The 17,015-nt window shown below is 33.6% G+C and overlaps 1 protein-coding gene across 1 annotated transcript in view; it reads right to left on the reverse strand.

Moving 5' to 3' along the window:
• The window catches only part of LOC142341807 (U5 small nuclear ribonucleoprotein 200 kDa helicase-like), a 252,374-nt gene that overhangs the window by 189,955 nt on the left and 45,404 nt on the right, over nucleotides 1-17,015 (reverse strand). Inside the window, exons 9-10 of the mRNA XM_075393052.1 lie at nucleotides 5,506-5,623; nucleotides 4,839-5,032 (exon numbers count right to left, since the gene is read on the reverse strand). Of these exons, the coding sequence (XP_075249167.1) occupies nucleotides 4,839-5,032; nucleotides 5,506-5,623 (312 nt within the window). The remainder of the gene's footprint in view (nucleotides 1-4,838; nucleotides 5,033-5,505; nucleotides 5,624-17,015) is intronic.

Below are 17,015 nucleotides of genomic sequence, written 5' to 3' on the forward strand. Positions count from 1 at the left end.
TTGACTTTTAGTGTCAAAACGCCGCTAAAAATTGTTAGTAAAAATTAGTCAAAAACATAGATAGATGGACGAATACAGGAACAACTGTATGTAATTTCAAAACATCTGAGATGAACTTCAAAGCAGTGACAATTACTATTAGATTCCAGATTTGAAGAGTTCTAACAAAATTTCAATTTCTAAAATCAGAACATACCCGGCAAATTGCCGGAAAAAAGCCGCCGTTGATTCCCGTAACTCTATTGGGATTGAAAGAAAAGAAAATATCAACAAAAATTGATTTTTGTATAAAAACATTTTTAAGTGCGATTTATTCTGATGTCATTTCGTAATTGAACATACTCCTGTCTCTCAGTGAGAGGTTACAGGGTCAAGTATAAACACCAATAAGCATTATAGATAGTAACTGAAACTTACGAGAACAAAGTTCAAGTACCTGGCATCTAAAAATGGGCTTTATCCCCTTTCTATTTCTGACTTTGATTTTTTATACTGACTCTCTTCATTTTGAAATGCTTTGCTGAGCAGCTGCTGTTTAAAAAGACTTTGAGCAGAATGACAGAAGAGTGCAACTAGCCTAGAGAAGTCAAAAAGATTTCACGCAAAATATCGAAAAAGCGGCAAAATGAGCAAAGCGAAAAAAAGTTCGACGAAGTAAAAAAACATAGCAGGATAAGTCCTGAAATACAATCCAAGGAATTGAATGAAAAACAGGCCTAATGTACCTGCAGATCAATTGAACAATCCCAGCCAAAAAGACAAAATCTCGAAAGTTGAGAAACAAAAAAAAACGATTATTCCTAAAACTCTTGAAGCTTTTAACCTGAAGGCCATTTATGACACAATGCAATATAGTCATTAACTCACGCAAAAGACTTGAAGGAGATTAATTTGACACTAAAGGTAGATAATCTCGAAAAGAACAGATCCTTTAAAAAGAAATGTGAAAAATGCTTCAAATGAAAAATTTAAAGATATTTTTCGAAAATAAGTCTGGAAAAAATGTTCAAATTCAGTTTTCCTCTGTGGATTTCTGTCTTGTAACTCATCTGCAACATTTAATAAGTTTCGTTGGCCATAAAGATAGTTAAACTCAGAAAATGACAAAAAAATTTGAAAACAAAAAAATTTAAACTGCAAGCTTTATTTAAAAAATTATTTCTATTTGCAATCTAAAAAAACAGAAAACAATTTTGCTGCCACTAGAAACTCTGCAATAACATACTAGCAAAATTACTAGCAGCAAACCCGTGGCCACTGAGGAACAAGACTAAAATTTCAGGAAGTCAAAGAAAAAATTACAATTTGAAAATCGCTTAAATTTGTAATATTAAAATCTTGAAACACATTCCCCGTTACCACTACACTAGAAACTATGAAGTAACCTATTATCAAAACCTGAAGGAAATTTTTTGGCTGTTCAGGTTAGAGAAACCTAAAAATTGACAACAATTTTCAAAAATTTGAAAAAAATTGGCTATTGCCATGGCCAATAAAAATTTCGCAGTAAACTATTAGCAAATCCTAGACGAGATTTCTTGCCCCCTGGAGCTGGAAAACTTGAATAAGGACAAATAATGTCAGAAAATCGGAACAAACTGCCAGCTTTATCAAAAAAATTGGTAAAATTCGTGAAGTTGAAAACCATTCCATTACCACTAGAAACTATAAAATAACCTATTATTGTGACACCAAGAGCTGAAACAATATTCAAAAAATTTGCAAAAATTTTCAAAATAAGAATAAATTACCGTATTTATGTTTGGTGTAGCAATACATATTGCTCTTAAAATGGCCATAAAAAGTAATTACGTCTTGCAAAAGACCTTTACAACTTTTACAAACCTCAATTTCAGACTGGTCCAACAAAAAATCCGAAAAAGAGAAGAAAAAACTGCAACAATTTGGGCTCAAAAACTTCTGAAAATGACCAGTTAACATTGAATTACGGCCTTCCCAGTAGCTTCACCACTCTAAGTACTTGATGAACTACTAAACGCGGCTAAGGGCCTCTAATGAAACTTGATGCCCGCTGAGCTTTACATGTTTATCCCGTTTTGAAAGCTCAAGTCATGAAAAAAGGTGTGAAAACATCTTACAAAAATAAACAAACATAACAGGACAAGTCCTGAAATGCAATTCAAGGAAATGAATGAAAACCTTAGAAGTACTCCACCTGACTAGCAGATTAATTGAAAAATTCCAGGCAAAACGCAAACAAAAATATCTCAAAAAATTGTGAAACTAAAACAATCAAACAAACTAAACAAAAAATAATCATTGCTAAAACTCTTGAAGCCTTTACTCCAAAGACAAAATTTGATCCCTTTAAATATACCTATTCCAAAAATATGTTCGAAACCAAATTTTGTTTCTGAAAACCGCCCAGTGTTTTATCTGCAAGACCTGAAAGAAATTTCATTGCCCTTGAAGATCGATTAACTCGAAAGAGACCGAAATATTTTTTAAAAAATGAATGGCAAATTCTGAAGAAATGTTGCTAAAAATCATGATATTAATATCTTCAGAATCGTTTCTATGTCTCTAGAGGCTATCCAGTAATCCAATTCAAAGCGTTAGAAAACTCAGCGAAGATCGATAGGCAATAATTTTTAAAAGATTCAAATTTCAAAAAAATAAAATTCGTTCTATTAAAATGCTGAAAACCATTCAATTGCCCCTTAGTAACTATTTAATAACACACTATCAAACCCTGGATGAGGTTACTTGGCTACTGAGGCAAGAAAAACTGAATAAAAGACAAATGTTATGAAAAACCTTAAAAATTGCCAATTTTATCATAAAATTTCTAAAATCCGAAAAGTTAAGTATAAAATAAATTCAAATGAAATGAAAAATCATGCAGTAACCTTTTAGCAGACCCTGGAATAAGTTTTTTTTTGGCTTTTGAGAATGGAAAGAAATCAAAAATTGACAAAAAAAAACAAAGAAACATTTAAAAAAAATTGCAGATTTTATCCAAAAAAATGCTAAAATTCGTGAAATTAAAATGTTGAAAACCAATCCATTGCCACTAGATATTATTCAGTTCTCTATTATCAAACCATAAATGAGATTTCCTTGCCCCTGAAGCTAGATAACTCTAAAATTAAAAAATTTTTAAAAAACTTGAAAAAAATTGCAAAAGTTAGTATCATTTTACGTGTTTGTATTTGTAGTACTAAAACATACAGCTGATAAAAAGGTCATAACAAGTAATTTTGTCTCGCAAAAGGCCTTCATCAACTTTTAAAAACTTAGCCTAAGACTAATCATACAAAAAACTGTAAAAACAATCACAAAAAACATGAAAAATTGCACCATTTTGAGGCCAAAAACTCCTAAAAATGACCTTTTAACCTTGAATTGAGGCCATCAGCAGCTGCGACACTCTAAACGCTTGAAGGACTACTAACGTCTACTTTGGCCCTCTAATGAAACTTAATGCCCGCTAGGCTTTACCTGTGTATCCCGTTTTGAAAGATCAGTCATTGAAAAATGTGTGTACACATCTTAAAAAGCCGGAAGAATTCCGGAAACGACTCGAAGATAAAATCCATTTAAAGGCCATCCAACTACTCATCATACAAAACGTGCCTTCACTAATTTATGATTATCTTGAAACAAAGTCATGAAAAAAAAGTAAAAACAATAAAATCAAATCTGTTAAATTATGATAAAAAATCTGATCAAATTTTGTTATAAATTGAGATCCCGAAAAAACTATCTCTGCCAAAATAATTTCATCAAAACAACTAGTGCTTAAAAAACCAATTATGTGAATTTTGAAACTTTAGGCTAAATTATGAAAAAAAAGATCTTAAAAACAACTTTCACTGAAAAACTGGAAAAAGTTACTAATTTTTTTTAATATTTCAAAAAACATATAAATCCAAAGAAAAAATCCCTTCAGCCAATAGGGTATCCAGATGCTCGCAAAACAATAGGCAAGTCATAAAAGGCAAAAAAAACTTAGCTAAAAAAAGAAAAAAACGAAAAACTGCAAAAAATTAAGAAAAATAGTTCCAATTTTCGCCATTTTTTTGTCATTTTTCTCAACAAAAAAATGATTCTTAACCACAAAACTGTAACCACGTGTTAACTAAAAACTGCTCGAGTAACAGGGGTAACTTCAATACCCATTTGAGGCAGTAAAACAAAACAAAAGTAAAAAAAAATCGTAAAAATTAGCCCAAAAATCAGCAAATTACATGAAAAACATCCGAATTAGCATAAAATTCATATAAAATTTCAGAAACCTTCAAACCACTACCAAACCCAGCCTAAAGTTAAAAGCAAATCATAACCAAACCTCTTAACCAAAAAAAATTGAGAAAAAACTGTTTTAAAATGCCGCACGTGAACAAAAAATTTCGCTCGCTTAAAGAATTTTTTTCACACTTCAATTTCTCGCTCTCTAGAAAACAGCGATATGAACAAAAAACCACTCTCTTTTCGCTCCACTCCTCATTTTGTTCAGCAACAAAATCACTCCAAATTTTTTCACGTGTTTCATTTCCCGCTTCAAAATTCACTCCAATAAAATTGATTAAAAAAAAGGACTTCTCCAATACTCCTCTTCGAGTCGTAAAAACACAGCGCCCCAATACAATTCAAATTCTTTGAATTGTAAAACGACAGAGCACCAATACAATCCAATTCTTGGATTGTAAGAGCGCTATAATAGCCGGCTGAGAAGATGAGGGCGACTATTAATAAGATTTGAACAATTTAAAAAAGTATTCATGATCAAATTTTTTATACATGCACTCGGCTTCGAGTTAGTTTCAATAGTAGCTACCGATCAATGAAAAATAAAAGTTGAAAATTTAATTTACCGTAGGTGCACATATAAGCATGTTTTCGTCACTCTCCAACGCAGATTTCTGCACTTTGGACTGAATTCGATTAAGGTGAGAAAATCCTTTGAATGCAGGCTGTGCGTATGCAGGCAGGTCTTGGATGTCCACCAATTTTTCGCCCTCTTTGAAAGGTTTTGGCCTCAGCGCAGGCACGTGGACCTCTTCGTACCCTAAAACGGTTTTCACTCCAAATATCATTTTAATGAGTGAGAAAAGGTTCATAAAAGGAAAGAGCCTCATTAACAAAACAACGATACTTTTCTGCTTATTAACCTGATGCTCAAACTCGAAATAAAAACTTGATACCAAAATGACAACATGATCAAACATCTGTCATGAAAAATGTCGTGCGTCTCACTTGTAACTCCCAGCGTCGTTATAACTACCATCATATACGTGAAAGGTTATAGCGCATTTATGATCCCTTACCCCTGTCGTACCAACAGAAAAGATCCAAATTTTACCAGTTTACATTTTTAAAACAATCATTTACATTTTAGATGTAAACTGCCCTTTACATTTGAAAGTAGTTATTGTAAATGAGCAAAGTTGTTACTGTCAATAATCGCTATATGTTTCAACAGAGTTAAACGATTGAGCATTAACTCTATTGAACATACAGTGCTCATGCAGTCATTCATACCTTTCTTCTGTTTTCGGAAAGATCCCTCTGGTAAGTGACACTTCTTGTTTGACATGAGGTGACTGCCCTGACTGAAAGCCAGGTCCTCCAAATCAATCGCCTTCATCTGGGAGTAGTTCTGAAACAAACAACAAGTGCAATTTATAGTAGCAGATACATTTATAGTAACATGCAGATAGCAGGGAAAAAACGACTTCTTCGATGAATATCAGTAAGCAAAATATTGACTATGTTTCAGGTGAAAAATTTAATACCAAAGTGGCTAGCATTGCTTTAGAAGTATCATTCCTAGTATTGTATCTAAGAAGTTACATTGTTCAATTCAAGCAGCATTAGAGTTAAGGAAATTGTTGATTAAGACGCCTAATAAATATAACAATGCTCTGGGTTAACTCATAATTAATTACATAGCTGACAGATTACCAGAAAATAGATAAAACTTCATCTAACGTCCTTCATAATAATTACTGGAAGACCGATGGGACCTGTTTTTATCGAGATTAAAAGAAAAGATAAAAAAGAAAGTAAAAAAAAAAACAATGAGCAAAACTAGCTTAAAAAACACTAATTACTCACGAAAACAAATAATGCCTCAAAAGGAAGCTTAAGAGATATGCCATTACGGAGACTAAGTAAGCAGACAAAAAAAACAAAAGTCAAAAGCTCATTAACAGTTTTTGAAAACAAGCATTTCTAAAGCTAAAACGGTAGCTCATAAACTGGGAACATGAATTGGATTCACTCTATGAGCCTATGAGACTTACCATTAATGAAACTAAAAGACTACTGCCATTAATGACTGTAAGAGACCTATCATTGCGGATACTAAGTGACCAGAAAACAAAAAGAGCAAGAAACTCGGTCAAAATTCAATACTAATTTTTTGTAAACTAGCATTTAGGTCAGAAAGAACAGAAAAAGGGGAATAAAAGGTTGTACAAAAACCATTTTAAAGTGCGAAATTTTCTATTTCATTTTGTAGTTAGAAATACTCCTGTTTCAAAATGAAAGAATACAGATGCTAGTATCAACTTCAAAAAGCATTAGAGATGTTAACTAAAACTTAGGGGCATCTAAAGCGGGCATCTAAAATTGGTCTTTATAGGTTTATACCGTTTCCAATTTTGATTTCGTTTTTCGGTATTGACTCTGATTATTTTAAATTGCGTTGTTGAGCGACTGCAGCTTAAAAGCGCTTTGAGCAAAGCATCAATTTAACCTGGAGAAGTCAAAAAATTTTTACACAAAATGTGGAACAAGCTAAGACTTACGCTAAAGCGAAACAAATTTGTATTCGACAAGTAGAAAACATAGCAGTACAAATCCTGACAAAAATTTAAAAATTTTCATTGACTAAACAAAAAAACTAGACCTAGAATGGGCTATGAATGGATTGTGAAACCCAGTCAGAAAAATAATCAGATAATCGAAAAAACAGAAAAAATCGATGTCAAAATGCCACATGCGAACAAAAAATAAACATCGAATTTTTTTCAAACACCGTACTTCTTTTTCTCGGACTGTACTTCAAAATTAGAGCAGAGGAGATTCACTCCTTTTTTTCGCTCCACTTCCTTTTTTGGACGTGACCAAAACCATCACCATAATTTTAAATCTCAAAATCATGAAAATACGCAAACAGATCTTAAAAAAAGACAGCACCCCTATACAACTCGAGTCATTTGAATTGTTAAAAACCACACAAACAATGCAATGCAGCTCCATTCAGCTCACAGCTATAATGAACCGAATAACGTCGGACGAATTGTTTTCGAACCACAGGCAGAGCGCAATTCAATTTAGAGATTGTAGCTTATAATTTTTGTGGCTGCAAAAAAACAGAGGTTCAAAATACCGATCTCCAAGGCTGCAGTCTGACATCTTAACCACTCAGCTATAACGTATCCGATTCTCAATCGCTCACTTTTAATTTAGCAGCAAACATTATTTTGGAATGGGAGCAATTGACACCGCGCAAAAAAAGTCAAGCATAAAAACGTCACTTGAAAGCGAAGAATGTTATAGAACGAAAGTGCTCAAACAGTCAGGCATAAATTTTGCATAAAGACACAGGCTTACAATACTTGCCTAAACCTTCGTCCGAGAGCAACAAAAACGTTCTAAATATTGAGGATTCAAGGTTTCAGTCATAAAAAATTAAGGCCGCTATAATATCCGGCTGAAAAGATGGGGAAGGTTAATATAAGTGTTTCAATTTTTAAGCAGTTGAAAGAAAAACACAGCAAAATTACGTGAGATTGCCATAAGGGAATGACACAAGAACAATACGGGTATTAACTCGCGAAAAAAATGAATAGAAAATATTGCAAACAGATCTTAAAAAACACAAATACTGAAAAACAAATCAACTGAACATTACGAGGCAAAAAGATAAAACATAGCTGGCAGATTACCAGAAAATAGCCGCAATAGATTTGTAGATCGGCAGTCTAAAAAAAAATAAAAAAGGCAGACCAAAAAAATTCGTCTTTTCATTGAAGGCTGATCTGTTATATTTTGATTAAAAATCTGTATAAGTTATTGCTGCCTCTATTAGCTGATCTCAAATAACTTTCATTTGGAGTGACACACACCCATTTGACCTTATCTCTTTGAATTAAAGTAAACAAAAGTCAATTTCAAAGTGAGGAAGTCATTTTTGAGAGTGAGGTAAGTCAAGTGTGACCAAAAATTTAATCACCCGAATGAACAAAAAAACTCGCTCCACTAAGAGCGAAAAATGACGTCACGCATGCAAATCAGTTGAAGTTGCATGAACGAATGAACAAAAAGCGGCTGTGACGTCATATGGTCGTAACAAAAATCATGACGACGAAATAAAAAAAACCAAGAGAAGGCCAATAATAGCCCCAGCTATCGCTGTGCGGCTATTAAAAAACGTAGCCAGCAGATTGCGAGAATAGCTGCCAATGAATAGACCTGCGTGCCATATAACAGAGATAGAAACAGATACAGACCTAAACTGGAAAAAAATCGACGCCGCTCAAAAAACTAGGTAAAACACATTCAGCGATAAATTAATAAAGCTTGTTAAAACAGCGATAAATTAATAAAGCTTGTTGATTCCACAGAAGCCTCTGATTAGGGACCTTTACTACATAAATGAGTTCCTTTGACCATAAACAAATTCAAACTAAACTTAAGTTTTAAAGTGCAAAAGTCATTTTATTGAGTGAAGTAAGTCACGTATGATCAAAATGTAATCACGCAAATAACCTAAAAACTTCTTCTAAAGCGAGTGAGAAATGACGTCACGCGCGCAAATGCCGTTAGTGAGAGGAAGAAGTGATTCAGAAAATTTGATTTTTTCAGCTTTGCTGCGTGAACAAATGTAAAACGAAAAAAGAGCGTCAGCCGACGAAAAAAAAAACATAGTCGGAAGAAATCCGGAAGCGACTCGAAGCGTAAAAACTTGACAAAAACCCTAATTGCAGCTGAAATCATTACCTTTTTTAATAAACCATAAACTCGTTAACCACCCCCCCCCCCCCACGGTTTGATCTAAAAATTGGTGAAATTTAAACCACTGTCACCAAGAGAAACAAAATGCCGCAAAAATATTTATTATTGAAAACGTTTGGTAAGGATAAGTGCAAAATAATTAGGATAGTCAAAACACTGATAGTCTCAAAAAGCCGACAGGTCTATTAACTGCCCTCAAATAATTCATGATTCTAATCTCAAAAAGATCGCTAAAGCAAACGGCAGATAATAATAACTTAGAAACTAAACTAAATTTTTCAAAAAATAATGCTCAAAGTTAAGAATCAGAAAACTACTACAGTTAGATTTCTCATCACTGCAATTAAGACAAAAACAACATATACTTTTTTCTTGTATATAAGCTAGACAACATGATTTCAAACTAATTCAAAAATTAAAACAATCATAGAAAAGCAACCGAGTAATATTTAAAGGCAAAAAAATGTTTAAGAACAATACCAAGGTCGGAAAAAAATACAATAAAAAGTGATATGTAAATTCTGGAAAAGGCTTTCTAGTAAACTCTTAGTACTGCCTTATGTTGAACGAAATCAATTGCAACCCAAAGAAATGACGAAAATCTAAGAAAAAGCCGAAATCATTCAATTTGTTAATAACTGAAAAAATCAATAAAACCAGTATAAATGTAGGTGCTACGACAGAGCTAGGATGATACAAGCTAGAATGTGAAAAATATGGACACAATGTAAGGAACACCGTAACAAAGACTAATTCTTGATTTTTGAAAGTTCAAATCAAAGTTTAAAAGTTTTGAAAGTTTAAAAATCAAATTTAAAAAAACAAGTAAAACTAACACCAATTCATTTTTCAGCATTCGAGACATAGAAAATACAACCATACATCCGAGACAAAAAACTATCCTCATGAACAGATAAAAAAAAAGAACAAGCAGAAATCAAACATACGAAACATTGAAACATTTTGCAAAAAAAAGGTCAAAAAATTTATAGGACTGCATTTATATAAAAAATTTAACTAATTTTCAGAAATTTAACGCTAAAAATTAATGACGATTCAAATGAAACGAAATTAAAGCCCCTCATGTTGCACAAAAAGAATATTTCTAGTAATTAAAACCAAAATACAGACAAAAAACTGAGAAAAATAGGAAAAAAACTACCAAAATTGAATTAACATATGTACAATTTTATAAAACAAAATTACATCGAGGTAAAAAGAGGCATCGAGTATATGAATTGTCAACGAAAAGTTGTCATACTGACTGATTTTTGACAAAAAGACGGCTAAAAGATCCAAAAATGAAGAAAATAATAGGAAAAAAGCCAAAAATTAATTAAAAAATCAAGAAATTTATGCCAATTTTGAACTTGAAACGCCTTTTTAGGCTCTGCAAAACACAGTGCTATTAAGGTTTACATTTCAATATAGCATCGAATAAAAATCATTTCTACACAAAAAACCAAATTACAAGCAAAAAAATGGGCCACTTAGACGAAAAAACGGCTAAAAACGGTTATCTATATGTGCCATTCAGTCAAAACCTACTTTTCAAAGTCAAAAAGTCATTCACTAAACGCAGCGCATGATCAAAAAAACTTCTCTCGCTCAGAAAAAATTAGTTCACACGGCAATTTTTCTCACTTTCGCTTTTAGGTCAAAACAGCGTCTGAACGAATAGTACTTCCGGTAAAAAAAACCTTAAGAAACCAATACTCCTCTTCGAGTCGTAAAAAACCAAGAGCACCGCAATATAGCTTCACTCAGCTTACAGCTTCGCAGCTATAAAAATTTGACTTTTTCAGCTTTGCTGTGTGAACAAATGTAAAACGAAAAAAGAGCGTCAGACGACGAAACAAAAAAAACCAAGAGCACCGCAATATAGCTTCGCTCAGCTTACAGCTTCGCAGCTATAAATAATTTCAAACTTACAGAAAAAATATAAACTGTTACTTTTCGTGTAAAACTATTGAAAATTAATGTTTCTCATCACAAATGCCCGAGACGAAGAACAGAATTCTTTTCATCTATGAGAATTGTAGCTTGACATATAGGATACAAGCAGATGCAGGTATTAACAAAAACAATCACAAGACACTATTTAGCAAAAATCACTAAACTTTCACGACGGTTCTTGGTGTTGGTGTCTTCAAAAACAGCACTGTACTATCAAATTATACGCAGGAACGAAGCTGTAAGCTCCAAATAATTCTACTTAGCACTTAAACACAAAAAGGACAAGAGTAGAAAAATTTGACACCACAGAAAATAGATTGTCGACGGATAGCCATTAAACAGCCGAAGGGTCGCCAATATTAAAGACTCCTGTTTCTGAATGAGATGATTCAGAGACCATCAGAAAAAACAGTAAGCATTAGCTCCACAAATTACTGCTAATTAGAACGAAGTTCAAATACCGCGCATCTATAGGGGCTTATCCGTTTTTCATCTCCTTTTTCGACATCCATTGTTCATTTTTGATACCTTTGTTTTTTTTCTACTTGTCGAAACGTAACCCGTGGTCCGCAGTACATTGCGATTCGTTTATCATTTTGAAATCAACCTCTCCGTTGGAGTACAAAATGCCCAATAGAATTACCAGTCAGCAACCAACTCTAAGGAAGTTTGATAAGGGTAACTTAGAAAATTAAGGACTCTTATATTGTGAATAACCAAGATTTAGTCACTAGAATTAGAGACCGGAAAATGTCAACCCTGGAAAAAAAACTACTGCAGTGCTTAAATATACGCAGATCCCGATGGTTTTCAAGATTTTGCCATATTTGTATAAAAATTCACTGGAAAATCCCTCCGGGGAATCACGATAAAATAAAAAAACAGTGTTTGTTATAAAATATCGCAATATTCTGTTTATTAAATCGTAATGCTGTTTCTGCTCCAGTAGAGCGTTTTTCGGAACAGCGTTCGAAATAAAAATAGCAGCAGGGTGTTGAGGAGCTTTGTCCCTCTCCCGGTCGTTTGACTCCTTTGTAAATTAACAAAATTTCTACAGAAATAAATTCTTTTTTCTTGTGTTAATGAACCAAGCCTTTATATATTGAGTCTTAATGACTCGGCTCCATCACTTTATCCCGATTCGCTTGATTTTCCATTTCATCTGGAAAACATCTAGGTAATTTTGTTGAATGAATGAAACAATGAGTGAGGTATGTCAAAAACAAACGTGAAATTTATGACTAATGAAAAACGAAAAAAAGTAAATTGAAATAAAAACAGAAAAATGAGGTCACCTAAATAATAGAATAATAGCCGTTTGCTTGGACAAAGGTGGCTATTGTAAATCTGATAAAACCTGTTATCAATGAGGGCAGAAATCAAAAAATCAATAACAGCTCAAGTAATTGCAATTATGCATCATAAAAGAATGCGCATCTGAACATTCATTAAGTCAAAAGAAAAACTGTTAAAAAAGAAGTCAAATTGGGGACCAGATTAAAAAAAATAATTCAAGAACCAAAAATCACAACACTTCAGGTTTAAAAATTTACTGTTCGCCCCTTTAGCTCAATTTACAGCTTCAGTGTGACCCAAGATACCCCCATTTTGACTTTTTATTGAATCCCAATCAACCAAAAAGATTGAAATATTTGGAATATCAGAATTTCCGAAACAAAACAACCAAGCCACATCCAAAAAAGATGCAAGACAAAATGATTCCGTAGATTACAATATGAATGAGCAGAAACAGACTGATACAGACCAAATTTAAGGGGAAAAGAAAAGATGATTGTTAAAACAAGCCAATATTTCGGTCGCGAAAGCAACAAATCTCTGCAAGTCACACCATTAAAAAACTAAATCGCAAGTCATTCCATCAATGACCTCATTGAAACAACAGAAGTGTTAAAGTGTTAAAATCGAAAACGGTGTGACTGGGCCACCGATTCTCCTTCCATAATCTAGATGTTAGCAATTCAGAGCTCCTAGACCTAAAACTAGAGGTCCTAGAGTCACAGACCTAATAAGGAAATTCAAGCATGCATAATTTTGAAACGAGCCTTTCCGAACAAAACTAACACAAATTTAAAACATAGCCGGAATAGGTGCAAAATAGACATACGTGCCGTAAAATACGTACAGAAACAGTTAAAGAATAGAATTGAAACAACTTTTTAATTGAATGAAACAACTTTTACCGAATAATTCATATGGCTGTTTCATTAAGTCAAGAGAAGAAACGATTAACAAAGTCAAATTGTGGACTAGAACCAAAAAAAAATGAACAACCAAAAATGATTATAATTTAGGTATAAAAATTTACTGTTCGCTCTTTAGCTCATTTTAGTGCTTCACTGTGATCCAAGATAACCTGCCATTTTCACTTTTTATTGAATTCTAATCAACCAAAAATTTGAAATATCAGAATTTCCGAAACAAAACCAAGCCACATTAAAAAAAATGCAAGATAAAATGATTCCGAAGATTACAATATCAATGAGCAGAAACAGACTAATACCGACCAAATTTTAGGTGAACAAAAAAGTCATTGGTAACAAAAGCCACTATTTCTGTCGCGAAAGCAACAAAATCTCTGCAAGTCACACCACAAAAAAATTTTAAACTGCAAGATTATTCCAGCATTGACCTCATTGAAACAACAGAAGTGTTAAAGCCAGAAGCATACAGTCAGAGAGGAAGAATGCAAAATATTTATAAATATAACCATGGTATACTGTTCATTAGATCTTAATGGAAATTTACTGGGGAATTGGCAATATAGTAAGCACATTATTTTGTTAACGCCAAACAAAAGCGACGTCACTCAAAAAAGTGGGACTGACGAACACGACAAGCTCAAAAATGGTGTGACTGGGCCAACGATTCTCCTTCCATAATCTAGATGATAGCAATTCAGAGCTCCTACAACTGAAACTAGAGGTCCTAGGGTCAGAGATCTATAAGGAAAATGCAAGCATGCATAATTTTGAAACAAGCATTTCCGAATTCAACTAACACAAATTTAAAACATAACCGGAATAGGGTTTCATTCAATTCAACAAATTTTGAATTGAATGAAACAACTTTTACCGATTAATTCATATGGCTGGTTCAATTTGAGCCGAAACAAACAAGTTCTCAAAACGCAAAAGTCATTTTCTTGAGTGAGGCAAGTCACTCGTGATCAAAATCTAGACACGAAAGAAGGGGGAAAAACTTCCAAAAATGTATCACAGCAGGTGCCGCAAATCTCAATGGATCCAGTATTTAGTATGCGGAGAACACTAGCATATTTTGGAAACGTTAAATTTAATAAAAACATACCAGCTAAAGTCAGGCGAAGTGCTCTCAACGACCGGTTGGCTTTGTAAGTAGCTAGCCACGGTATAGTGAGGCTAGCTTTAGCTTAATTGAAGGGCCGTGAGGTGCGCGCAGCGGGGAGCGGGATGATGATGTGTGTGGGGGCAACAGCGAGTGGGGGGGGCAACGGTGGGGGGGGGTGCAACAGGGGGTGGGGGCAACGATGGGAGGGCGGTTTTTGGTTGCACGGGGCCCTTACGGCCTGAACGATGGGAGTGAAAAAAGAGGGGGCTGATGTGGGTGGGGGGCATTAATACTCTATTTAGTGCACTTAATGCCCGTTGGGCGCTACCTGTTTATCCCGTTTTTGAGGACGAAAATGCAAAGGGGTTAGACGAAAAATTGGTCAAGCAAAAAATTGCAAATAAAAGTCCGACAGGACGAAAATAATCGCTACAAACGTCGTTTGAGAGCAATTGCTAACTTTAATAATACAGCCAATGTGCTTAACTATTTTTATTCAGTAGTCTTTTCTTAAAAGCGCTGTAAAATGAACTTAAAAACCTAATTTATCGACAGTGAGATCTAAACTCAAAATTTGATTAAAATGCAATTCTGAGCAAACTTCCATTCCATCACAAGCAATTCCCGCTAGAAACCAATTTAATTATTAACATAAAAATCGTATTTCTGGTTTCGAACAGGTGAACAGCGGTCAAAACCGAGCTAAGAGAATTTTTTGAAAAGGAAAACACTTCATGTCAAAAAGTCAAGAAAAGAACACACGACATTGAAAAAACAAACACGGAACAGATTACATAAAGTCGTACCAAATTGCAAAACAATTAAAAAAAATTGAAAATAGCTGATATTCAAGTCGATTTTGCTGATGGAACACATTATGGGCTCTTAAAGAATACCAATTGGCGGAATAGCAATTGGGTTGGGTTACAATCTACTTCAGCATTGGGTTGCGAACAGCCACCTTCCAAATCTTATTTCATTGAAAACCTAATTACAGGTTTAAAAAACATAACTGGCAAATTGCCGGAAAATAGCCGCCGTTGACGCGCCTGATGCACATTCGGACTGAAACAGAAAGAGATAGATATTGAGCAAAATTTTTCCAGTGTCAAAATTGTCCAATTTTGGTGTCCCCAATTTTGGTGTAGTTTCAGTTAGATTCTTAGACTATACTTAATTCAGTTTCTAAACTCAAAACTATTAAGCTTTATACTTATGTCAGTTAGCAATCTCTCGCATTTCACATAATTATATTAATCATTTTGAAACAGGAAAATATGAGAAAAGTATTTTGACAAAAACTGATACACAACCCGATAATAAAACATTAGTGGCAACTCCAGAAAAGCTATTCGTAAAGAAACCTAATATACAGATAGTTTGCAACAAAATACGAACAAATGACAGACAACCCAAAAATACGGGTTCATAAAAAGGGAAAGGAGATGATGGACAAAACCGTAAAGTTGAATTCTCTAAAAACACCTCAGCAAACGCTAATTGCAATTTTTGAACGATTAATTTGAGAAAATGTTAATTGCATTCTTGTAAATCAATCCCCCAACCAAAATTTGACTGAGGAAAAATAAACAACATAGAGAAATTGCGAGCAAAATAATTAGAAAAATTGTTTAATTTATTAAAGTGGTAAGTGCCCTGTTTAGCTTTCACAATCCTGCCCACCAATAATCGACAAACAATTTTTACAATCTTTTCTGCCAGATCAGTCACTCGTCCAAAACGAGGGAGAGAAAAATCAATTGACTGCAAAGAAAAAACTGAAAAAAATAAACAGTTAAGTAATTCATGTTTGAGAAAATTGCCATTAGATTTACAGTGTCAGTTCATAGTAACAACACCTAAAGAGTAACTTTCAAATTAGAATTGACTGAGGAAAATTAGAGCAGGACGCGTAAGGTCAGAAAAAAGTCAAAAACCGTAAAAACATACAAAAATCGGCAACAATTTGCTCGAACTTAGCCAATTTTCCTAAAAATTTAAAAAAATATCAACCATAACGAACGAGCAAGACCTGCTTGTCTAGGAGAATGAATCGATTTAGGAACCCTTAATACCATTGACAAGAAAGAACAATGAATCGATTGTAAAAACCATTTTAAAAAAAAATTCGATCCAAAATATCGAAAAAACAGTAAACATCAAAGTGAAATTGCCGCATGTGAACAAAAAAACCACTTGAAAGAAAGCGACGTTTTGTTCAAACACCGTTTTCTGACTGTACTTTAAAATTAGAGTGAAAAAATTTAAGGCCGCAAAACTACTCATTTTTCGCTCCACAACCTGTTTCGGCTTGACCAAAATCACTAAACCAATTTGACTTCAAAAATCATGAAAATGTGTGAACAGATATTTAAAAAAACAGCGCCCCAATACAATTCAAATTCTTTGAATTGTAAAAATTCTTGGAATTGTAATAAAAAGGATATGGTCAAAGGTGCTTCCAAACACACTACTACTAAATTAGATAATTGCGAGAAACACATTTGATTGAAAAGTTGGAATGAAAGCTAAAAAAACGAAAAAGCCGACGTGATCAAAAAATTTCGTTATTAACGAACTTTTTTTCACAACTACTTTTCTCGCTTTTAGTATTTACAATTGTTTGCATCGATACGATCAGAAAATCACTCTCTCTTCTCTGCTTTTCGATTAGTTCAGTTATCTATAGAAAAGGTTATCTATATGCGCCGTTCTCTCAAGAACTTTTTTCAAAGTCGATCACT

Source organism: Convolutriloba macropyga, chromosome 1, assembly GCF_964194025.1.
Source record: "Convolutriloba macropyga chromosome 1, txConMacr16.3, whole genome shotgun sequence".
NCBI classification, from domain to species: domain Eukaryota; kingdom Metazoa; phylum Xenacoelomorpha; order Acoela; family Convolutidae; genus Convolutriloba; species Convolutriloba macropyga.